The sequence below is a fragment of the Marmota monax genome, unplaced genomic scaffold (genome assembly GCF_021218885.2).
Source record: "Marmota monax isolate L192 unplaced genomic scaffold, Marmota_monax_Labrador192_F-V1.1 WCK01_AAM20220418_F8-fsc00195, whole genome shotgun sequence".
Taxonomy (NCBI): domain Eukaryota; kingdom Metazoa; phylum Chordata; class Mammalia; order Rodentia; family Sciuridae; genus Marmota; species Marmota monax.
In genome coordinates, this window is record NW_026691979.1 from 1,272,777 (window position 1) to 1,293,682 (window position 20,906).

Consider the following 20,906-nt stretch of genomic DNA (forward strand, 5'->3'; position numbering starts at 1 on the left):
CACTCATGTTGATGTTTTAGAAGAAGAAAAACAACCTGATGCTACACATTGTATTATGCACCAATCTATAAGGATTTAGAAAAAATTTAAACATTTCCAGAAGGGAGGTTTTCAAGGTATTTTCACAGGGGCACATTCTCAGGCAGCCTCTTGATATTGTACAGGATCCTCTCTGTTTGGACCTTAGAACAAGCAATACATGTAACATGGAATTTAGTTGTTTTATGCAAGATCACGTTAAAATAGATGTGAAAAAATTGACTATATTTTTAAGACATGAATTCTGGTGCATAACATATACATATTTAACTTAAAAACATTTGGTGTTCTTTTGAAAGTTTTTAAGATTATTTGTTTGAATCTTATGAAATTTCTATCGTCAAGTCCAAAAAAGTGGATATTAGCAACTTTGTCAGAGGCTTATGGCTTCCTAGTTCCACTCAGCCATTTTCATCTCAGTTTAAAACAAAAAAATTCCAGTGTTTTTACAGAGATATCCATGCTTTATTTACTGATATCAGTTAAAACACTTTAAAATTCTAGATAGAAAAAATTATATTATGACTGTTACTTCTATAGGAATGTTCAATTGTTAAACTAAGAAGCTGCAGGAAATTTATTTAAATTTTTCTCACTTGAAGATGATACTCATAAATGTCCGAATGGACGATCATTTTCCATAAAATATTTGATTCTTCTATTGATTGTCATTCAGTGTTGTTTTTATTTAAAAGAAAATGTGTGTGCAGTGGTTCGCTCTCTGCACCCTGATTTTCTTTTTCATTCAGTAACCAAAATTCAGGTGAGAACCTGAAGTTCCCCCAAGCTGCACGCAAGGGTGCCTGGAGATGTCTGGTGAGAAGGTCAGGCTGTAATAGCCCCGGGCACTGCTGGACAAGGGACAGGAAGGGACCATGACCTCAGCCCTGAGTGGCCCCAGCTTCCTTTTTCCCACTTGCCCAGTTGTCAGAGACTTTCTCTCACCTTGACCTGGAGAAGGAGAAGCAGAAGCCGGTGGAGACCCGTGGGCCTGCAGGCGCTCTGTGCTCTGGGGGGCCTGGGAGCAGCTGTGTACAGCCCTCCTCCTGGCCAGTCACCAGCGCTGTGCACACAGGAGGGTCTTGGGTCTCCACTGGGGACAAGAGCTCTGTGAATGTCATTCCATTTTGAAACCCTTAAGGAATCATTGGTTTATTGGTGGGGCGTGCGTGTCTGTGGGCAGCGACCTTCCTGATCTTCAAGGGCACGGGTGACTGGGGCACTTATTTCTCTTAAGAGCTCTGCCTCTGGGCTGTGGACCATGTGAGCACAAACATGCATTCTCATCCCAGGGGTGTGGATTTCACCCTCTGCAGAGGGGAGTCTAGAGTGTTTTGGATTTAGTTTTTGACATTTGTTGCAGTGTCGACGATGGACGACATCAAGGATATAGATGCCGGTTTCAAAACAGGCATCTCAGCTGTATCTGAACATCTAATCCTGGCAATCGTCTCCATGACATTTAAATCTAAGGCTGATAACAACTGTGTCCATCAGGGGATGAGGAACTGAAGTTGGTGCCAAAGCTTCCGTCCCGCTGCCCGGGACCTCCTTAGGGCTTCTCCCTGCATTCCCAGGTCTCCCTCCTGGTCTCTTCCGCTCGGAGGAGCCCACGGAGCGTGTAACTGGAGAAGGCACTGGAGCCCAGGACCTCGGGTCTCACCCTGGTTCCAGGTGTATGTAGGTCCAGCCCTTTGAGTGATTGCCTCAGTGGACGAATAGCTCAAAGGAGTCGCCTCACCAGGAACCATCTGAAGAGCAGGTCCACGTCGGAGCCATTTTGGAAATTCAGTGAATCCTGCTTTGCAAACTACCCTTCTTTAAAGAAAAATACCTGAAGTGGCTCTATTGAATAAGCTGAATTATCACTTTAGGAAGCAAACACATTTTTTTAGTTTGGCTTTGGAGATCACAAATCTACTGGTGGTAATTGATCACTGCAATATATAACAACATGAAATAACCCTGAGGTTTTAGGTTAATCTCCATAGTTAAAACGCTCCCTGGGATTTATGGCCACCAGGTAACTCACACAGCTCAGGAGGGAAAACAAGCTTCTGAAAGGTCTTTCTGGAGTTTACATTTTACAGAAGTCCTGAATGCATAGCTGGTCAGTCGGGGTCCTCAGATATCACCAGGATTTTGCAGTGTCACAAGTGGAGAGCGCAGTGGTCATGAGAATGAGACCGTGGCAGTGTTAGGAGGGCCTGAATCCCACCAGGACTCTGCCTGGGAAGGCTCAGCCAGGAGCTTCCAGGTCCGCACAGCCTCCGTGAGGCCTCTGGGAAGCCGGGCACCCTCAGAGGGCCTGCCATTACTTCTTAAGTACATCCGGAACCCCCTTGAGTGCCCACACATTCTTATTCTGGAGAACTCGGGGTGACATTAAGCTCTAAGTTGAAAACAAAATTCCAGAGACAACTTGATCCATAAGAAGGTCACGCTCTGGATCCATTCTGTGGCAGGTTTCTTTATGGAACGTCATCGTAGCTGATAGTAAGACACATGTGTACACAATCCCAAGGCCCCACTTTCCCCCCAAGACTGTCCACCACTTGCCCACCAAAGTAGCCTTGTTCCTCAGACCTCTGATCTTGCAGCACTCACCCTGTGCCCAGCGTGCACAGACGGCCGTGGAGTGAACATGGAGGGTAGTCACCATAGGCTTAAGTGCTATGGCACCTAGAGGTGATGGTACAAATCTAAACAGACGTGCTTGACCACACTCGACAGTGAAATGCTCTTACAACATGGAGTAGGATGGGGAAACCGCTGTTTAAAACCAGGAGGCCCCGTGTGGCACAACTAGGGGTTGGGAAGAGCATCGAGAATCGTGGCAGTGGCCCTAGTTTTCAGGGGGATGCTAAAGGTCTTTGCTCACAGTGCCAACGTGGTCATAGGTCGTCCCCTGAAAGGACCACTGGCCTGCCCGTCTGAATAAACCAGAATCACTCTTAGAAAAATTAAGGCCACTATTTCACAAGTCAATGCGAAGTATCTTATTTGTCACTGAAGTGTTCTCACATCAGAGAAAATGTGAAGAAAAGCTCCACGGCGTCCATGCCCTCAACTGATCTGAACTGAGGGGAATGATTTAGGGCTTTTAGTACAAAAATTGCAAATCGTGTGTAAACAGGGAATGGCTCTTGCCACGTCAAGTGCTTGGATTTGTTGAAAGAGAAGAGCTGGACCCCATAGAGCTGTTTTCTTTTGAAGGGACTCAATATTTCTTTAATAATAAAAAAGAAGGAACATAAGGTTAAGCACTTTCTATCAAGCTGGTGGAACTCTTGTTTTTGAAAACATTTAATATTACTAAACTTGACCTGGAAATTTATTCACTTAAGTTTTGAATACATTGATTTATAAAATTCATATTAACATAATGCTTTCTTGTGTTTTAAAGACAGAACAAAGTTTTAATACATTTTTCAAAAACACTTGTTGTGATTTATTTAATAGTTGAGTTCTCGTTGATTCAATTCTGAAAATCATGCCTGGTGTCTCCTGCAGTAAGGCATCGTAGAGTGAGTCTGATTTCCTGGGGTGGTTTCTGGTGGTGCAAGGAAGTGACAGGAGAGGAACAGAGGTGAGCCCACACAGGAGCCCCTGGTGAGAGAGTCTGGGCTTCTGGACCTGCCCGTGAGGGGCAAGTGGTAAAAAGCAGAGCAACAGCCGGTCCTCCCGCCTCATGAGGGTCAGCTCAGAGTGACACCATGTGAAGAGGGCCCTCTCTGAGAGCCACTGACCAGGCCTGTGGGTGGAAACAGGTGTTCTCAAGTGACTCCCAGTAGCTGGCAGTGCTGGCCGGTCACAGGAAAGCCCCAGGGAATTCTGGGCCATGGCATTCTCTCCAGAAGGGTCACCTTGAATACCTTAATGACCTGTTTTAAAACCAGCATCCATATCGTTGATATCGCCCATTGTCAATACTGAATAAATATCAGTAACTGTGTCTAACACTCTAGAATCTCCACTTGGATGGTGAAATCCACACACGTGGGATAAGAACTTGCCTAACTGCTAACAATGTTGAAACTTTTTTCCTGTGTTTGTTGGTCATCTGTATTTCTTCTCTTAAGAAGCGTCTGTTTAATTCACTTGACCATTTATTCGTTGGGTTATTTGTTGTTTTGGTATTAAGAATTTAGAGATCTTTATATATCCTGGATATTAAGTGTCTATTAAAAGTGTGGCTAGCAAGGATTCTCTTCCATTCCGTAGGTACATTTTAAATTGCTCCTTCTGTGCAGGAGGTCTTTAATTTGTTCCTGTGCTTTAGGGTTCTGCTGAGAACATTGTCACTTGTGCCTATATGCTGGAGTGTTGACCCTTTGTTTACTTCTATCAGTTACCTAGTTTCTGGTCTAACTCCCAGGTCTTTGATTCATTCTGAGTTGGTTTTGTGCAGGGTGGGAGATGGGGGTCTCGTCTCATTCTTCTATGTATGGGTAACCAGCTATCCCAGCACTGTTTGTTAAAGAGGCTTTCTTTTCTCCAATATATGTTTTTGGCACCTTTGTCAAGGATCAGATGACTGTGTGGGTCTGTCTCCATGTCTTCTGTTCTGTACCACTGGTCTGTGGGTCTCTTTTTATGCCAATACCGTGCAGTTTTGGTACCAGAGTTCTGTGGTGCAATTTGAAGTCAGGTATGTAAGTCCTACAGCATTGTGTTTTTGGCTTAGAATTGCTTTGGCTATTCGGGGTCTTTCATTCTTCAAAATGAATTTGAGGACTATTTTTTTCTAGTTCTGTTAAGGATATATTGGTATCTTGATTTGCATTGCATTGAATCAGTATAGAGCTTTTGGTCATATGGCCATTTTAACAATATTAAGTCTGCCCATCCAGGAACATTTTTCCATCTTCTGTGTCTAATTTCTTTCTTTAATGTTCTAAAGTTTTCAAGATAAAAGTGCTTACCTTCTAGTTAGATTTCTTTCTGGGTATTTGTCTTTTTGTTTGTTTGTTTGTTTTGGCCACCATGAATAAAATTCATTCTCAGAAGATTTCATTCTCAGAAGATTTATTATTGATATATTGATATATAGGAAATCTATTGATCTTGGTCTGTTGATTGTCTGACCTTCTACTTTGGAGAATTTGTATATTGATATAGCGTCTTTTGGTGGAGCTTTTTGGGCCTTCTCAGTAATGGATCACATCATTTGCAAATAGTAATAATTTGACTTCTTCCTTTTCTATTTTCAATAACTTTATTTCCTTCTTTTGCCTAATTTCTCTGAATAGAATTTCTCGTATTACATTGGATAGGCGTAATGAGAGTAAACATCCTTGTCTTGTTCTGAAGTTTAAAGAAAACTTCCAGTTTTCCCCAATAACTATTATTGTATATAACCATTATGATGTTGAGGTTGGTTCCTTCTCTCATGAATATTTATTGAATTTTATCAGAGGCTTTCTCCATGTTTATTAAGATGACTAAGTGATTTTTTCCCTTAATTCTTTTTATGTGGTGAATTACATTATGGACTTGCATATGTTCAACCATTCCTGCATCTCTGGGATAGATGGACATCATTATCAAAAGTACATGTATGAAGACACAAATTGGTATGAATATATTTTATATATAACCAGAGATATAACAAAATTTGTGCTGTATATGTGTAATATGAATTGTAATGCATTCCATTGTCATATATAAATAATAAAAAAAAAACACCTGGTCATGATGTGCAATAGTCCTAATATGTCGCTGAACATGGTTTGCCAATATTTTATTCAGGAGTTTTGCATCTAAGTTCATCAGGAATATTGGTCTGTAGTTTTCTTTCCTTGATGTTCTTATCTGGTTTTGGTATGAGTATGATACTAGCTTCATGGAATTCATTCAAATGCAGGGAATGAGTTGGAAGTGTTTCATCCTTTTATATTACATGGAATAATTTGAGGAACATTGGCATTAGTTCTCCTAGAAGGTCTTTAGAACTCAGCTGAGAATCCATCTGGTCTGGGGCCTTTCTTATTGGAAGACTTTTTATTAATGCTTCTATATTTTGCTGGTTATTGTCTTAGATTTTCTATTTCCTCATTATTCAATTTTGTCAGCTTGTATGTGTCTAGAAATGTATCAATTTCTTCTAGGTTTTCCAATTTATTGGACAATAAGTTTTCAAAATAATCCTCAATGACTCTTGATTCTGTGATGTCTGTGGAGATTTCTTATTTTTTATCTCTAATTTTACTAACTTTGATCTTTTCTTTTTTGTTTTTGATTAGTTTGGCTAAGGTTTTATCAATCTTGTTTATCTTTTTAAAGAACCAACTTTTTATTTCATTATTCCCTTATATTTTTTTTATTCTCAAATTCTTTGATTTTGGCTCTGATCTTAATTATTCCCTTCCTTCTACTGGTTTTGGAATTGATTTTTTCAAGACCCTTGAGACGTATCATTAAATTATTTAGATCTTTCTGATTTTCTTATGTAGGCATTCATAGTTGCAAACTTTCCTGTTAGATTTGCCTTCAAAATGTTCCAGAGGTTTTGATATGTTGTATCACTATTCTTATTTAATTTTAGGAATTTTAAAATTTCTTCCCTGATTTATTCATCATCCAAAAGTATTTTAAGTATATTGTTCAATCTTCATGGTTTATATAGTTTTTGTATTTTTTTTTGTGTTAATATCTAATTTCCTTCTAGTATGATTGGATAAGATGCAAGGAATTAAATATATATATTTATATGTATCTAGGTATAATTATATATATGTGTGTACAAATATATGTGTGTGTATATGTATATATATATATATATATATATTGTATATCGTGTGTGTGTGTGTGTGTGTATATATATATATATATATATATATATATTGTGTGTGTGTGTATATATATATATATATTTGCTAACAGTTGCTTTGAGACCTAAAATATGATCTACTTTGAAAATGGTTGCATGAAGTGCTGAGAAGAAAGTGTATTTGGCTCTTGATGGATGATATAGTGTGTAGATGTCTTTTAGATCCATTTGATTTATTATACTTTTCAGGTCTTGAGTCCTTACTGAGTTTCTGTCTGGATGACCTGTCTATTTTGAGAGGGGTGTGTTGAGATCACCCAGTATGACTGTCCTGGGTGCTGAGCCATTAATTTGAGTAGTGTCTGTGGTGTAATTAGGTGCACCAACGTAGGAGGAATCGACGATTACTGTTGTTGTATCTTCTTGTTATATTGTCCCTGTTTCAGTCAGCTTTTTTTGTTGCTGTGACCAAAAGACCTGACAAGAACAATTAGAGAGGAGAGGTCTATTTCACGGTTTCAGAGGTTTCAGTCCACAGAAGGCGGACTCCATGCCCCAGGGCTTGAGGCGAGGCATCTTTCCTCATGATGGAGGAGTGTGGAGGAGGAAAGAGACTCAGGACATCCCAAAAGGGAAGCAGAGAGAGTTAAACTCAGAGGCGCACCCCAGGACCCACCCCGCCCCACACCCGCCTGCCTGCAGTTGCCACCAGCTAATCCCTGCAGGAGATGAGGGCACTGTGAGGCTAGGGCTCTCATACCCAGTGGTTCACCTCTAAGCCTTCTTGCGTTGTCTCACACAGGAGCTCTGGGGGACACCTCATGCCTCAACCACAGCAGTTCCCTCACTGGTATGCTGTGTTCTGAGTGTGGACAGCTTGGAGCGAGGAGCACTGTCTCTTGGCCAGGCTGAGCTGGGCAGCCCCCCACCCCGACCCCCCGTGAACTTGCAGTGTCCCGTAGATTCCCAGCTCCTCACTGAGGGGGAAACAGACCATCACGACAGCCAGAGCCAACACTATTCAGCATTGAAATAAATACCCAGTGCCTACCATGACCTCTGCAGCACTAGTCACCACAAGCCAGGATGTGGGCTCAGCAGTCACCATCAGCAAGAACAATGGCTGCTCTTGGCTGTGACACCTGGTGGTTCTCGTGAGTCCCCCCAGGTCGTTGTCATGACATAGCTGTAGAACTGGTGGGACTGGATGAGGAAGGAAGTTTCCAGCCACAGGGATGCTGGAGCCCGGGTGCCACAGCCCGCGGGAGGGAGCTGGCGTGTCCACGGGAGAGGTTGGGTCTGGAGTGGTCTTGGGTGCCCTGACCCAGGCCAGGAACATGACCTGCAGGATGCAAAGTACTTCCAAGGTGTCCATGAACAAGGAAAGTCCTAAGAAGATTAATTTCCAATTGCTTTTTCAAAATAAATATCCTCTTGGGTATCTAAGTTTGGGATACACACAGAGTCACATTGTTACTATGAGGAGGCAAATTCACATGCTCTTCATCTCAAGTGGTTAAGGGCTTTGTTTTCTGACAAGCACAGCTGAATTCTCCTGCTAGCATGACTCCCACATGCAGTGCCACTTTACCGCTCCTGGCCTGGGGCTGTGCCTGGGTCCCCCAACTGGTCCATCTCACTCTCTGCCCACCTTGCCCTCTGGCCTGCGTCTCCCGTCTCCCACACCCCTGCCTCCTGGGAACCTGTTTGGTTCATTTTCTCTGCATTTGGCTTGCTCATCTGGACCTCCACATGCGAGACCCCATGGTGGCTTCCTCTCTGTGTCTGGCTGACCCCATTTGGCATCATGTCCTCCAGGTCCACCCTGTGGTGTCCAGCAAAGCCATGTCTTTCTGGAGCTAACTGGTGTCCCATGGGCAGCAGCCCATCAGGGCCAGGGGTCATGTGGTGACTGGGCACCTGGTGTAGGGGTGTGGGTGCTCATGGAGCAGACTTCAGAGGCCAGATCCAGTCCACCTCTGCCTGAGGATACGGCCTCCTCACACCATCTGGGCTTCTGTCCCTCCGCATCGCCTCGGCACTGTCATAGCTAATTCAAATACATCATGTCTTTGATGTTTTTATGCCCCCTCTTCCCCTCAGATTATCTCTGAAAATGTTAAAATCTTTATTTGTACCAATTTCTGAAAATTCCCACTCTTTTATCATAGAGAAGAACGGGGACCTCGATGGCCTCCCTCTTCTTCCACAGTGGACTCCTCTTCTTCACACCATCTCCTCCCGTAGTTTCTATTTCCCACGGTCAACCAGGCCCTGGTTGACCCCAGATATGAGTGTTTGTCTAGACTGCTTAAAGAGAGAGGCCTCTCGTGCAACTTTCATTGCAGCTGTTGTTACTGTCGTCTTAATTTATTCCTGGCTGTCGTCACTAACCTCTTACTGTGCCTGATTGATAGACTGAATTTTACCCCGTGTGTCCAGGGCTCCACATGGAGCACTCTCTGAGTCCCAGGCGCCCACACATTCAGTTTCTGCACGAGAGCTTTTATTTCCTCAGTTTCTTTCTGCTTTTCCTTCTGCCGTGATAGTTTCTTGGCATGTTATTTTTCCATGTGTGCGCACACACACACACACACACAAACACACACTCCCATTATCAGTTATCCTATCTTACCTTCTTAGAACTTATACTCTAGGAACATTGTAAAAAGACATGGCACTTATCACAAAGGGTGCTTATAACAAAAGAGCGTGTAGCCCAGCAGAGAGGAAGAGATGTGAACGCACAATTAGACTAGAATAAGATAATTAGAAAGCAAAGAAAATGGCATTTTCAAGAAGAAAGAGGTAATCATGGAGAATTTGAGATTTGCTGCTATAGATGGTATTAGAAAACTTTTTATTCCATTATGTAAGCTCGATCCAAATCCTTGACAGAAGGAGGGTTTGTAAAAGAGGGCTCAGATAATTAAAGCCATGAAGCTAATTCTGTAAGCACATATTTTTTTGGTGTGTGAAATGAAATGCGTTTAATTTGAAATATGCAGTGATATTCTAATGAAGTACAGACTGATAAAGGCTTCTCAGGGGCACCAGTCTTACCTGAAGTTCTAAAGGCACCCTGGCTAGAGAAAGACCTTGTTTATGTCACCAGGTAAAACATTTGAAGACCCACTTACCTTTACAGTAATTATTTTGCCTAAAATACACCTAAGAGAAATAAGCCCAAGAATTACCTTTAAATCACCAAATTTTTCATCTCATCTTTTGTCAGTTTTACTGTCGTAATAAGGCGCCGAGGCCTGTTTGTGCACAGAAGTGGCGAATGACCAGGGGAGGACCCGCCGAGATTGCCAGAGCGCTTTGGGTGCAATGGCGCAGTTACGACACGTGTGAATAGAATTGAAGTGCAAGACGTTTATCACGACTCCTCACCATGAACAAGGCGTCCGTGGCCGAGGCAGGCGCAGGCAGCCCAGTTGTGCTTATCGTGGCTGTGACGTGTGAGCTAAGGAAGCTTCATTTCTAAGGAAGTGGTCTTGGTTTCTAAGTTGTGAAATCCATTTAAATCTTATCGTTCTCTTCACAAAAAGGTCACAGACCCTGAGGTCTGCCTGGTGGCACTGTCCTGCTGGGCCAGCGCCATGGTTGCTGCTGCTTTGTTCCTCGGCTCTCTCTGCAGAAGCTCACCTTCTAGGCCTTCTCCTAGGAAAAGGGAGGATCGTCTCCTTCAGCACCTGGGAGACATTTTTCTAGACAGCAGTTAGCGTGCCTGAGGTGTTTCGTGTGCTCATAAAGCCAATGACACATGGCTGCATTGTGCGTGGGTTGCATAAGGATTACTAATGAGGGCATTGGATTTTCTGAAAATCAATGTGCTTTCCAGCTACACAACACCATTCCCACCCCCTCAAAGGTGCTGATGCAAAGTGAGAATTTTACATGCATGCACTGAGTCCCCAAAGCAGACTTTGATCAGCCCCAAAGACCATATACCCTTAGGTAAAAGAATTACTCTTCACCTCTGTGTGACTGCAAGGTTGAATGTGTTTTCCATGTGGGATCTTTCCTAGTGACACTGTGCAGCAGAGCAATCCCAAGATGACACACTGGCGGTATCCACGGTGCACATGTGCTGTATGTCTCCCAGCCGGCTCTCCTCTCTTGAAGCAGGGCAGGTCTGAGCACCGAGGAAGCAGTGAAATTAACATGGGCTGGGTGTGTTTCTGTTCCAGCGGTGCCCTGCCCAAGCATCGAAGCTCAGCTCTCAGAACACGTCCTCTGGAGGCTGGTTTCGGGGTCATTGGACGAGTACGGAGCCCAGGTGCTGCTGAGCTGCAGCCCTGGCTACTACCTAGAGGGCCAGAGGCTGCTGCGGTGCCAAGCTAATGGAACATGGAGCATAGGAGAAGAGAGGCCCAGCTGTAGAGGTGAGTGAGGCGGACAAGCCCAGGTGCCCAGGTGACACGGGCATTCTGAATCAGTGGGGGTCCACCAGCAAAGACCGCCACCTCACAGCCCCACAATTGACACAGGATGCAAGGGCACAGAGGGCACTTTGATGATGAGTGGTGTTCACTTGGCATGCTCGAATACATCCCTGCTTCTTAAATGCCAAGTCATGTGTTCCTTTTAGTGACTTTAGTTCAGAAAGTGTAAGATGTTAGAATACTCAAATATTTCATATCAGCTCAAAGACAAATAAAAGCCTGTTTCTAGTCGGTAACTATCACTCCACACACTATCATGCAGAAATTCTCACAAAGAACTTGGGAACACCACGTGCTCAGTGAGCCTTCTCCTGCCTTGAAATGGGAGATGATTCTTCTCTCAGGTACAAGATAAGCAGCTAAGGCCTTGAGCGAGTTTCATAATAAATATGAATAAATAGAAAATAAGACAATACTGGTATTGTTCACAGCACCATTTGATTCAGATATCTTTAATATACGATCTTTAGTTGATTGTTCACAGGAAATTATCAAGCATAGAAACAAGTAGTCAAACCAGAGTGAAATTTATGAAATACACAGCTTAGTAAAAATAAACCACAATCCCAAAGAAAAAAGATGAAAGAATGGATGCTTAGGCTCTTAGATCATGACTCCAATTTGACTTCTAATAGGACAGATTGTTAATTAAACCTGTGCAGCCGACTTTAGCAGGAGCACAGAGATGGTTAGAAGGACGCAGACGTCGGGGCTCAAGTTCACGGTCATGGTTGAGGCTGCTCTTCCCCAGGACAGCCCCCAGGGCTGCTTTCCAGCATGGTTTTCCCGGCTCCCTGTGCCCCTCTGTCTCTGAGCCGGGGCCTGGTTTGGATGAGCGCTGACCTGGTCATGGAGTCTGAAGTGGGTTCCCCTGGATGGCCCAGGGACGTGCAGTCAGGGCCTGCTTCCCCAGGCCTGTGCTGGTCGCCCGCAAATGCCCACCTTGGGAGCTGGCTTGACAGGTGTCAGGCTTTCTAGGAGGCCTGAGGGAGGAGCATCGATGTTCTGGCCATGGCAGAGGCGTGCAGCCAGTGAGGTTTCTGTGGGTTTCAGACCAGAAGTTGGACCGTGGAGACAGGGGCCTCCTGAGGTGCATGATCACACAAGGGTCCTGTGGATGCAGTGGCCCAGCCCAGTGTGTCCTGCCTCCTGGTCCCCAGGGATGCCCGGCCAGCCTTGTGTCCCTGTCGGCACAGGGCAGAGTGGTGCTGGGTGGAGTTAGCTGTGCCCAGCCCTCGGTGCTCGGGGCACTAGTGACCATTCCAGAAGAATCACAGTGAGAGAAGAGCCTTCTGGGCAGGGGCGTATTCACAGGGTCTCGGCCGCCAGAGCCGGACCATGGCAGCAGGTGAGCTCACTGGTGCTGCAGTCCTGCTGGCCTCTCCTGCCTCTGCCCTGATCCCCAGGCCATCGGCTTTCCTGTCTCCATGGGAACACACTGGCTCTGCTGGCTCCTAAGGAGCCTGTCCCGGGCAGAGACCGCACACCCACTTCCCTGCCCGTGTCCCGCTGCGTGGACACGTCCATCTTGCAGACTGTGGGCTGTTGTATCAGTGTTGTCATTTGGGTCCTTCAGGCATCACCATGGCTGAGTGGGCTTTCCATGATCAGTGAACCCAAATCACTGTTCGCCTCTGTGTCTCCACAAACGTCTGTGGTTCCAGTTGTCATAATGTGGCTCAGGGATGTCCTTTTTGCACAACCTCTTCATTTTGTCCCCTGTCAAAAAAGTCCTTGTTTAAAATCCTTGGTTTTTAAAAATCCTCTGGTTTAACTACTTGTTTCTATGCTTGTTTAAAATTCTTTAAAATCCTTGTTTTCTCGTGAAAATTAGATTTTTCTTTTCTTTTCTTTCTTTCTTTTATTGGTGCGTCCTGAGCTTCCTTACCCATCTCCAAGGTGCCTGGTGAAGGACGTCCCACAGACCCTGGAGCTTGGGGCTGTCAGGAGGGAGCGCTGACCAGGGCTTGAGTCACTCTTGGACTCAGCTGGACCCATCGCCTCCTTTACTCGGTTTTCTTGGCACTGCTGGGGTCAGCCGCGGGCCTCGTGGTGCCAGTAGGCGCTCTACCTCTGAGCCACGCCTCCAACCTTATCTATTTTCTTTCCACGAGAGGATTGATACTGATGCTGTGAATTTATTTCTATTTCTAATTATTTCTTAAGTGTTAACCTAACAAAACACCTCGTCAGAGGTGTTCCTCTCTGAAGCACGGCAGTGCCGTGGTGGATATGGTGGTCTTAGCAGTGTGTCAATCCTGGTGCTCTCTGAATTACCAGCCTTTATTGGCACCCCCAGAGTCCCCTCTTTCTCAGAGCTTTGGAATTGTGGCCAGCACAGTGGCCTCAAGAACTGTGGTGCCCACAGGGGTGAGTGCGGTCAGAGCGTGTCCAGCCTTCGACAGCAACGGCCAGGGCAGTTCAAGTTCACGGTTGCTGCGTGGCCAGCTCCCACTAACTCAGAGGCTCAGTGCGACCCAGGTGTGTTGGGCCACAGATTCTAGCCTGGGGGTTCACTGTGTCCCATGTGGGTCCCCTGCTTGGGGCTTCCAAGGCCAGCTCCCTGCCACTGCCTGGGCGGCTGAGGCACCTGGGTGCACAGGGCTGGGGCTACTCTGGGCAACTGGGCTCGTACCCCGTGCCAGCCCTCTCGGGCTGCTGGCTGTGGTCTCTCTTAGTGGTCTCTTGGCCACTCAAAGGGTCACTCACAGGGTCAGTCCCAGTTAGATAATCTCACTCTTGTTTAACTCAAAGTGAGCTAACTCAGGGCCTGGTAGTAGTTCTGCCTATACATCGAAAAATTCTAAATCCCTATTGCTTGTTCAAAACAGCAATAAGTCAATTACATGCTAACATAAATGACACATTATTATAAACAGTACGGATTTATTTCCAAACAAAACAAAAAATAGTGAAAAGATTGTCTTTATTTTAGAAATTTGCCAATATCCTTGATGTCTGGCTGGATAGAAGCTGCTGGGTTCTCATTCCCACCTCTTAGTCCACCATGTCATGTTGGTGGAGTTGTCCACCCACTGGGCGGGTGGACAGTGAGGTGCACACGGAGCCTGAAGAGCTATGGGGCCGGGAGGTCTTCAGTTGTATTTGGAGAACTGCTGTTCAGCAGAGCAGCGCAGAGCGCAGGCTCAGGGTGTCTCGGGCACACACAGCCTCAGGCGGAGCCCTGGGAGGAACAGCAGGAACATTCTATCTAAACGTCCCTTCAGCATGGATGTTCAGGGTGCTGGGGTCACCATGGCTTTTCATAACCACATTTATCGCTTTTTTATTTCATAACCTCTTTAGAACCTAATGTTATTGGTCTTATTATTCAGGATAAATATCCAATATTTGTCAATACCCTCAGAATGATAACCCTGCACATTTCAAAAGTTCAGTTTAAAATATCAGAAAAACACACAGCCAGTATAATACTGAGAAGTACTAACCATCCTCAAGAGTTACCCAAAATATTAAGTGAAAAATGTTTTCAGAACTTCATGATGTTCGCACTACCTTGGGCTCTACAAGAAAAGAATCAATGCACACATGAGCTCCTTTACTCTGGAACGCCTCTGCGTCTGGTTCTGTACTTAAGCTCCCTGTCCCCTGTCCCCAGGGTCCCTAGCTTCGCCCACCCACACTCAAGAGCACATGATTTGAACCCCAAGGGAGCAGACTCCACTCTTGCACGGGTGTGTGGAAAACTGCAAGTTCAAACGCTCCTTAAATAAAAGAGACTTAGTGACATCTTTCCATGACCCCACTGGCCAGCCTGTGGAGGCTCCTGCTCAGGAGAAACAGGAGGTGGCTCCCCACCTGTGATCAGGGCCAACAGAGGCTTCAAGTGCTCGGCCGTCCACCCCCCTGATGTGGCCGAGGAGCCCACCAACAGGCTGCCCGTGGCTTACCTCAGAACAGCCCTACCCCCAGTCTCAGGAATTTGGTTGCTCTCAGTTACCTGTTTGGTCAGGGGCTGGAAGGGTTAGAAGTTCCCATTCTGGGGTCCAGTTAGCCCTGATGCAGAGCTGACCCTGCGCCAAATGGAGACCAGCTGAGAAGCTCTCCAGGATTTGGAGGATGGAGATGCTCCCCGTCCAGGTAGGAGTGAGACTCCTAGGTGTCCTTGGGAGAGCCCTAGGTCTCCAAGGGTCAGCAGGACAAGGCCTTAGCTCTGGAGTCCTACTCCCCAAGGGCAGCAACAGGACTAGAGTCATGTCCAGGGGCCCCACAGGCTCTGCAGGTCAAGTCCTAATGAAAGAGGGCAGCCACTTTTCCTCTTCTTGTTAAATTTCATTGTTGCTCAGCCTATTGTTGGTACTTTAAAAGTAAGAAATATGTTTATTGCATAAATCCATGAAATTAGAAAAATTCTTTACATTTAGATTTTATACTCACACACAGATGGAAAAATCTAACTGGGAATTTTTTAAGTATATGTATGCAAAGAACATTGGCTAAATTCTAGAATGTACCTCTTTCCTAACTGCTAATTTATAGGCTTCTTAAATCAGATCTTGGTCATGAAGGGAAGCAGGAAGCCTGGTCTTTGTTGGCCTGTTTGTAAGTGGAGGTGCATCTGGACTGGTTGCTGGACATGAGGGAGCGTGTGCCCACCTACACCCTAGGGGGGCATTGCCACTCCACTCAGGGCAGCTGAAGTTGAATGTTCTAGATACTTAGCATGAGCAAATCGCAGCCCACGTGAAACAATTGTAGGGTCAACTGGAGCAGCCCATTTCCAGTCTAAGGACACTCTCCTTCAGTGAGCATCTTCTCCTGACTTACATCCAGTGACAGATTGTAGCTCCAGCCCTGTAGACCTCATAACACTGTCCAGGACTCTGGTCTACACAGCCTGCCTCTGAGCCCTTCCTGGAGGGGAGGTCCTGCCCCTTCATGCAGCGTGTTCCAGCCATCAGTGCTCATGGCCAGAGCACCTTCACCAGGCCTCGTCCAGCTTGAGAGAACCTACCTGTGGGCTCATTTACAAGTAATGTCCACATTATAGACAGGAGTGCTGACCTTGCAGGTGTGTAAAAAGTGTGTCACTGGGCAGTTATTTTAAAAGGACTGTTTCAGGGGGGACCCAGAGCAGAATTGGGGGAGAGAGGCTCATGACCCACAGTCAAGGTGTGCGACAGGCCAGGTGCCCCAGCTGTGGGCAGGACACTGTGGATGCCACAGCTGAGCGTCTTCCTATGCAAAGTTGGCCCCAGGAATCAGAGGAGCCCTTCAGATTGCAGCATGACCCACGTGTAATGGGAGGTGACGAAGTACACGTAGTGCATCCATCTTGGAAATTCAGGCCAGACCTCCTCCTGGCTGCTGGACAAAGGCTCCAGTCAGTGGGGAGGGAGGCCCTCTCCTGCTAGACTGGCTTTCCCAAACCCTCGCTGCTGCCTCGTTAACCCATTGGGTCTGCAGCCAAAGGAGACTGTGTGTCTGCAATCCCATTATCCAGCTGCTGAAAGCTCAGATTTGTTGCTTTAGTTCTTCACAATTGCTTAACCCTTACTAGAGGACAAACAGAATAGCCTTGTCCCCAGCATAGTGCCACTGAAGCTGGAGAACAGCCAGGATGTAGAAACCCAGGGGCTCCCCCAGTCTCCGGGAACGGTGCGTGGCGGCCTCTGTCAGGGAAGGCTGCTGGGCCTCATTGCTATGTAACACATTCCCAGCAAGCACTCAACTCTCAGAACACGACCCAATCACCCAACCATCTACAAAGGGTCATTAAACATCACAGTTCAAGGAAAAGTTCTCATTGTGTTTGGGAAAAGGCTCAGAGAAAAGTCCCTGTAACAATCTAAATCCTCCTTGAGTCCAGGGACATTTGGCTCCAAGGATCAGTGCACTGCTGAGTGACAGGGAGCTTGCCAGTTCTGGGGCTGATCTCCCGGGTTCCAGGTGGGCAGTCCTGCAGGCCACACCTAAGCTGCTGGCTGTGTTCCCCTTTGAGACCAAGTGGTGGCCACATAGTGAAGTAAAAGCAGCCCAGCTAACAGGGTTGGCCTCAATGCCAGGCACCTGATGTTCGTCCTCACTTGACCAGCCGTAGTGTTCACCCTGACTCCATCCCTGAATGGTCCTGACTTGGGCTGTCCTGGTCTCTATCCCTCACTGAGTCTGGTCCTGTGTAAGACGGGCCTCATGCACCTGCACCTGTCTCCTCTCCGGGTCCTCTGTGCACCCTGTGTGGCAGATGCTGATGCCCATCTGTGCGAGGCAGAACCGGCCTGGGTGGTGGACGCTTTGCCACCTCTGTCTGTTCACCGTGAGGAGGAATCCGCTTTCTGCCCCTGAAGCTTTCCTCTGTACGCCTCCTAACTCATCAGTGCCCGGGGCCCTTCTCCCCAGTGGCTTTTGTGAGATTTTCATGCTAAACCAGTTTAAAATGCCTGAGAGCCACTGAGGGTCAGTAGTCTTTGATAACTTGTGATTTCCTTCCTCCCCTGGGGTCTGTGATTTTTGTCTCGAGGGTTTGGATTTGAAGTGCAGAGATGCATGCAGTACCCTGAGGGCCTCCAATGTGGCTATTAATTCACCTCCTAAAATGGAGTGCTTTGGGGCACCCTGGACATGCTGCCTCTGAGGACCAGGGCAGGCCTTTGGGGTTCACAGCCACCCCACCCACAACCACAGAAGGACCAGCTAAGTGTCTGCCAGTCCTCGGGAAGGTGCTGTGGGCACTATGTAGTCAGCATTCACACGGCACTCAGGACCCAGCAGTGACAGGGACCCGGAAGAGACGGTGCTGGCCCTGCTGGCCCAGTCAGTCCCAGGCTTCAGTACCGTCCGCTTTCCCCCAGATGAACTCCTCTTCTCTGAGGAAGTCTAGCTACCGTGAGGCGGAAGTGAGATGACAACACTGAGGGTGACGGCTGGCATCTAGGACGTGGCAGATCCGTCCGATGCTGGCGTTTCATTTTCAGGCTGAAGGAGGGAGAGGCTTCCCAGGTGACAGTCTAGCGCCTGCTGCGTGTCCTCCGTGAAGTCAACATCCGAGACTTTGGGCTGGCGTTGGGGCAGGGCAATGTGCAGACCTGAACAGTGTCCCTGTCTCTCTTCTAGTCATCTCCTGCGGAAGCCTGTCCTTCCCCCCCAACGGGAACAAGATCGGAACGCTGACGGCCTTCGGCGCCACGGCCATCTTCACGTGCAACACGGGCTACACGCTGGTGGGCTCCCACGTCCGGGAGTGCCTGGCCAACGGCCTCTGGAGTGGGTCCGAGACGCGGTGTCTGGGTAGGTTCCTCTGAGTTCTCCCACTGTTTGGTGACCCAGGTGGACGGGCTGGCACGGCTTCCTGCGCTAGGGCTCTAGAGGCACTGGGTCCTGGCGGGTCTCCAGGCTGCGTCACCCGAGGGCCTAACAGAGCATTGGAGGAGGCCGGGTTCTTAGTAGGAGTGATGAAGCATGGTCTCATGTCACCTTGCGTGATATGAAGGTGACCTCACAGAGGCTGGGAGTGTGCCTGCACTCAGAGACCACCAGCCATGAGGTGAGGATACACAGACACAAGTTTTAAAGATAATCATACAATTAGCTTCTTAAAAGTATGTTGAGAAGTTGAAGTGACATTAATCTAGATTTATAAAAGCCCGGCGAATTATTTGAAACCGAGTGCGTGTAACAATCTTGGGGTTTTTTTGAAAGCTTTAAATATCATGCATGATAATTAATAAACGGGCTGTGGGTGTGTGAAACGGTCGAGGCAGCTGTTGAGAGCACAGAGGTTCTTCACGGCAGCTCCCCAGGCCTGGGGGTCGGGCTCACACTGGCCCTCTGGAGCCCCTTGACCCTCACAGTCATGTGATCACTAAGCCTTGGCTGTGGTGGGCTTAAGCCCCCCAGGAGCTCGGATCACTTTAGGGTGGGCTGGAACCAGGGACCGGGAACAGTGAGGTCTGCTCTTCCTTTGAGTTGGGAGAATTTAAAGAAAGAGGAGGAAGGCAGAGTAGGAACCCAGAGAAGAGCGGCCTCCAGACGTTCCTTCACTGCCCACAGAAGGACCACTGCAGTGCTGCAGGCTGCCGAGTTCTCGGTGTGCCACGCACCCTCTGTGTTTCCAAGGTTTTTGACCCGGTACATGTTAGTCACATAATCTGTGTGACTAACGTCTTATTGGGGGAGTCCCTGAGGTCTTAGGAGACCGTGGGATGCCTTCAGTGCTTTGTGAAGTCACAGAGCTTCTGGGCTCTCCTGTGCTTTCCCGAATGTTCTGTCAAGGTGGGTGGCAGCTGAGCTGGTCTCTCCTTCAGGTGCTGTTGGTGTGTGTTGATGTGGTTATGAGGCAGGAGCTTAGAAGTATCCTTTAGAAATGGAAATTCTGAACCCCCAACTTTTACTCGTACCTTTTATTAGGGCATAAAAATGATGGTAGTTGAAAGAGTGAAAATAATATTAAATGGCATATTCAAAACCTCAAACTTTTATGATAAATAAATACCTATGAAAGTAATACTAACATAAAATGTAGAAAACCAATACCTTCAAATGTGCATGATGAGGACAGAATTATTAATCACAGTGTGGAAGAACAACTCGGGTGTTTGGGGTTAGATCAGGCTGCATGTGCCGAGAGCACACTCTGCTGGTCAGGCCCAGTCTGTCCACAGTACCTGCCCGGGTCCCTGTGCCATGGTGTAGTCCACATCCACCCGCTGTGTGTCTCAGAGCCATGGGGTCCCCTGGGCCTCGGTGTTCCAGGGCCACGTTGTGATCCAGGTTCTGCAAAAGCTTAGTGGCTGCTGAGGATGAGTGAGCATCTCTGGTGAAGAATCGGGGCGGTGATGTTTGAGGGGTGCTTGGAAAAGCTTCTGATCATTAGTTTGAGAGTAAAGTTAGGAAATCAGTAGCTATTTTCAGATACTTAAAGTGCTGTGAGGTAAGAGAGGGAATAAGCCAGAGGTACCGTGAAGACCTGTGCTAAGATCTGCAGGTCATTCAGGGGTCAAAGGGTGGAAAAAGCAAAAGGAATTAACACACCTTCCCAGGCCAGGACTAGGGTCGGACAGACATCGGGGCAGCAGTCGTCCTCATCAGTTCATAACTGGCATCTCTGTGGACAGGAAAAGGTGGCTGCCTGACCCCAGGTGAGAGGCGCCTCCACACCTGGGCATTGTTCGCAGGGCAGCCTGCCCAGGGTGCAGGGTGGACGGTGTGCAGAAGGCAGCTGCCCCGTGGTGCTCTCTGCTGAGGGTCTGGGCACCCAGAGCTGTGCTGAGTCTGACTCTGTGTCCAGCGTGAGGGAGGAGACCTAGAAGCAGTTTCCAGGTTTGGGAGCGAGCTCTTCCCGAAGGAGGGAGTGTTCATTCTGGGAGGGCGCTTCTGTTCGCAGTGCAGGATGGGTCACACTCTGGAGCCCTGGTTGTGCCCAAGGATTTCCAGCAGGCGTGGGGAGATGGCCCAGACCCTTTGAACAGTGCAGCAGGAACAGCTAAGCCGTGATGGACAGTGCTGTCCAGGCTGAGTCCTGTGAGGCTAAGTGCAGGGGCGCTGTGTTTAGGGACAGGGAGGAGGGTTTTCGCGGCTCACATGCAAGTGCTGACTCCCTGCTGTGTTGGCAGTGTCTGGTGTCCACTCTGCCAGAGCCTCTGACCGAGGAGGGGTGTGTGTAAACAGCAGAGATGGGCTCAGGG

At 47.4% G+C, this 20,906-nt stretch overlaps 1 protein-coding gene across 2 annotated transcripts in view; it reads left to right on the plus strand.

Moving 5' to 3' along the window:
- The window catches only part of Csmd1 (CUB and Sushi multiple domains 1), a 1,167,250-nt gene that overhangs the window by 1,094,164 nt on the left and 52,180 nt on the right, over window positions 1-20,906 (plus strand). For both annotated transcript variants that reach the window (XM_058580132.1, XM_058580135.1), the window contains exons 49-50: window positions 11,008-11,202; window positions 18,337-18,510. In XM_058580132.1, coding sequence (XP_058436115.1) covers window positions 11,008-11,202; window positions 18,337-18,510 — 369 coding nt within the window. The remainder of the gene's footprint in view (window positions 1-11,007; window positions 11,203-18,336; window positions 18,511-20,906) is intronic.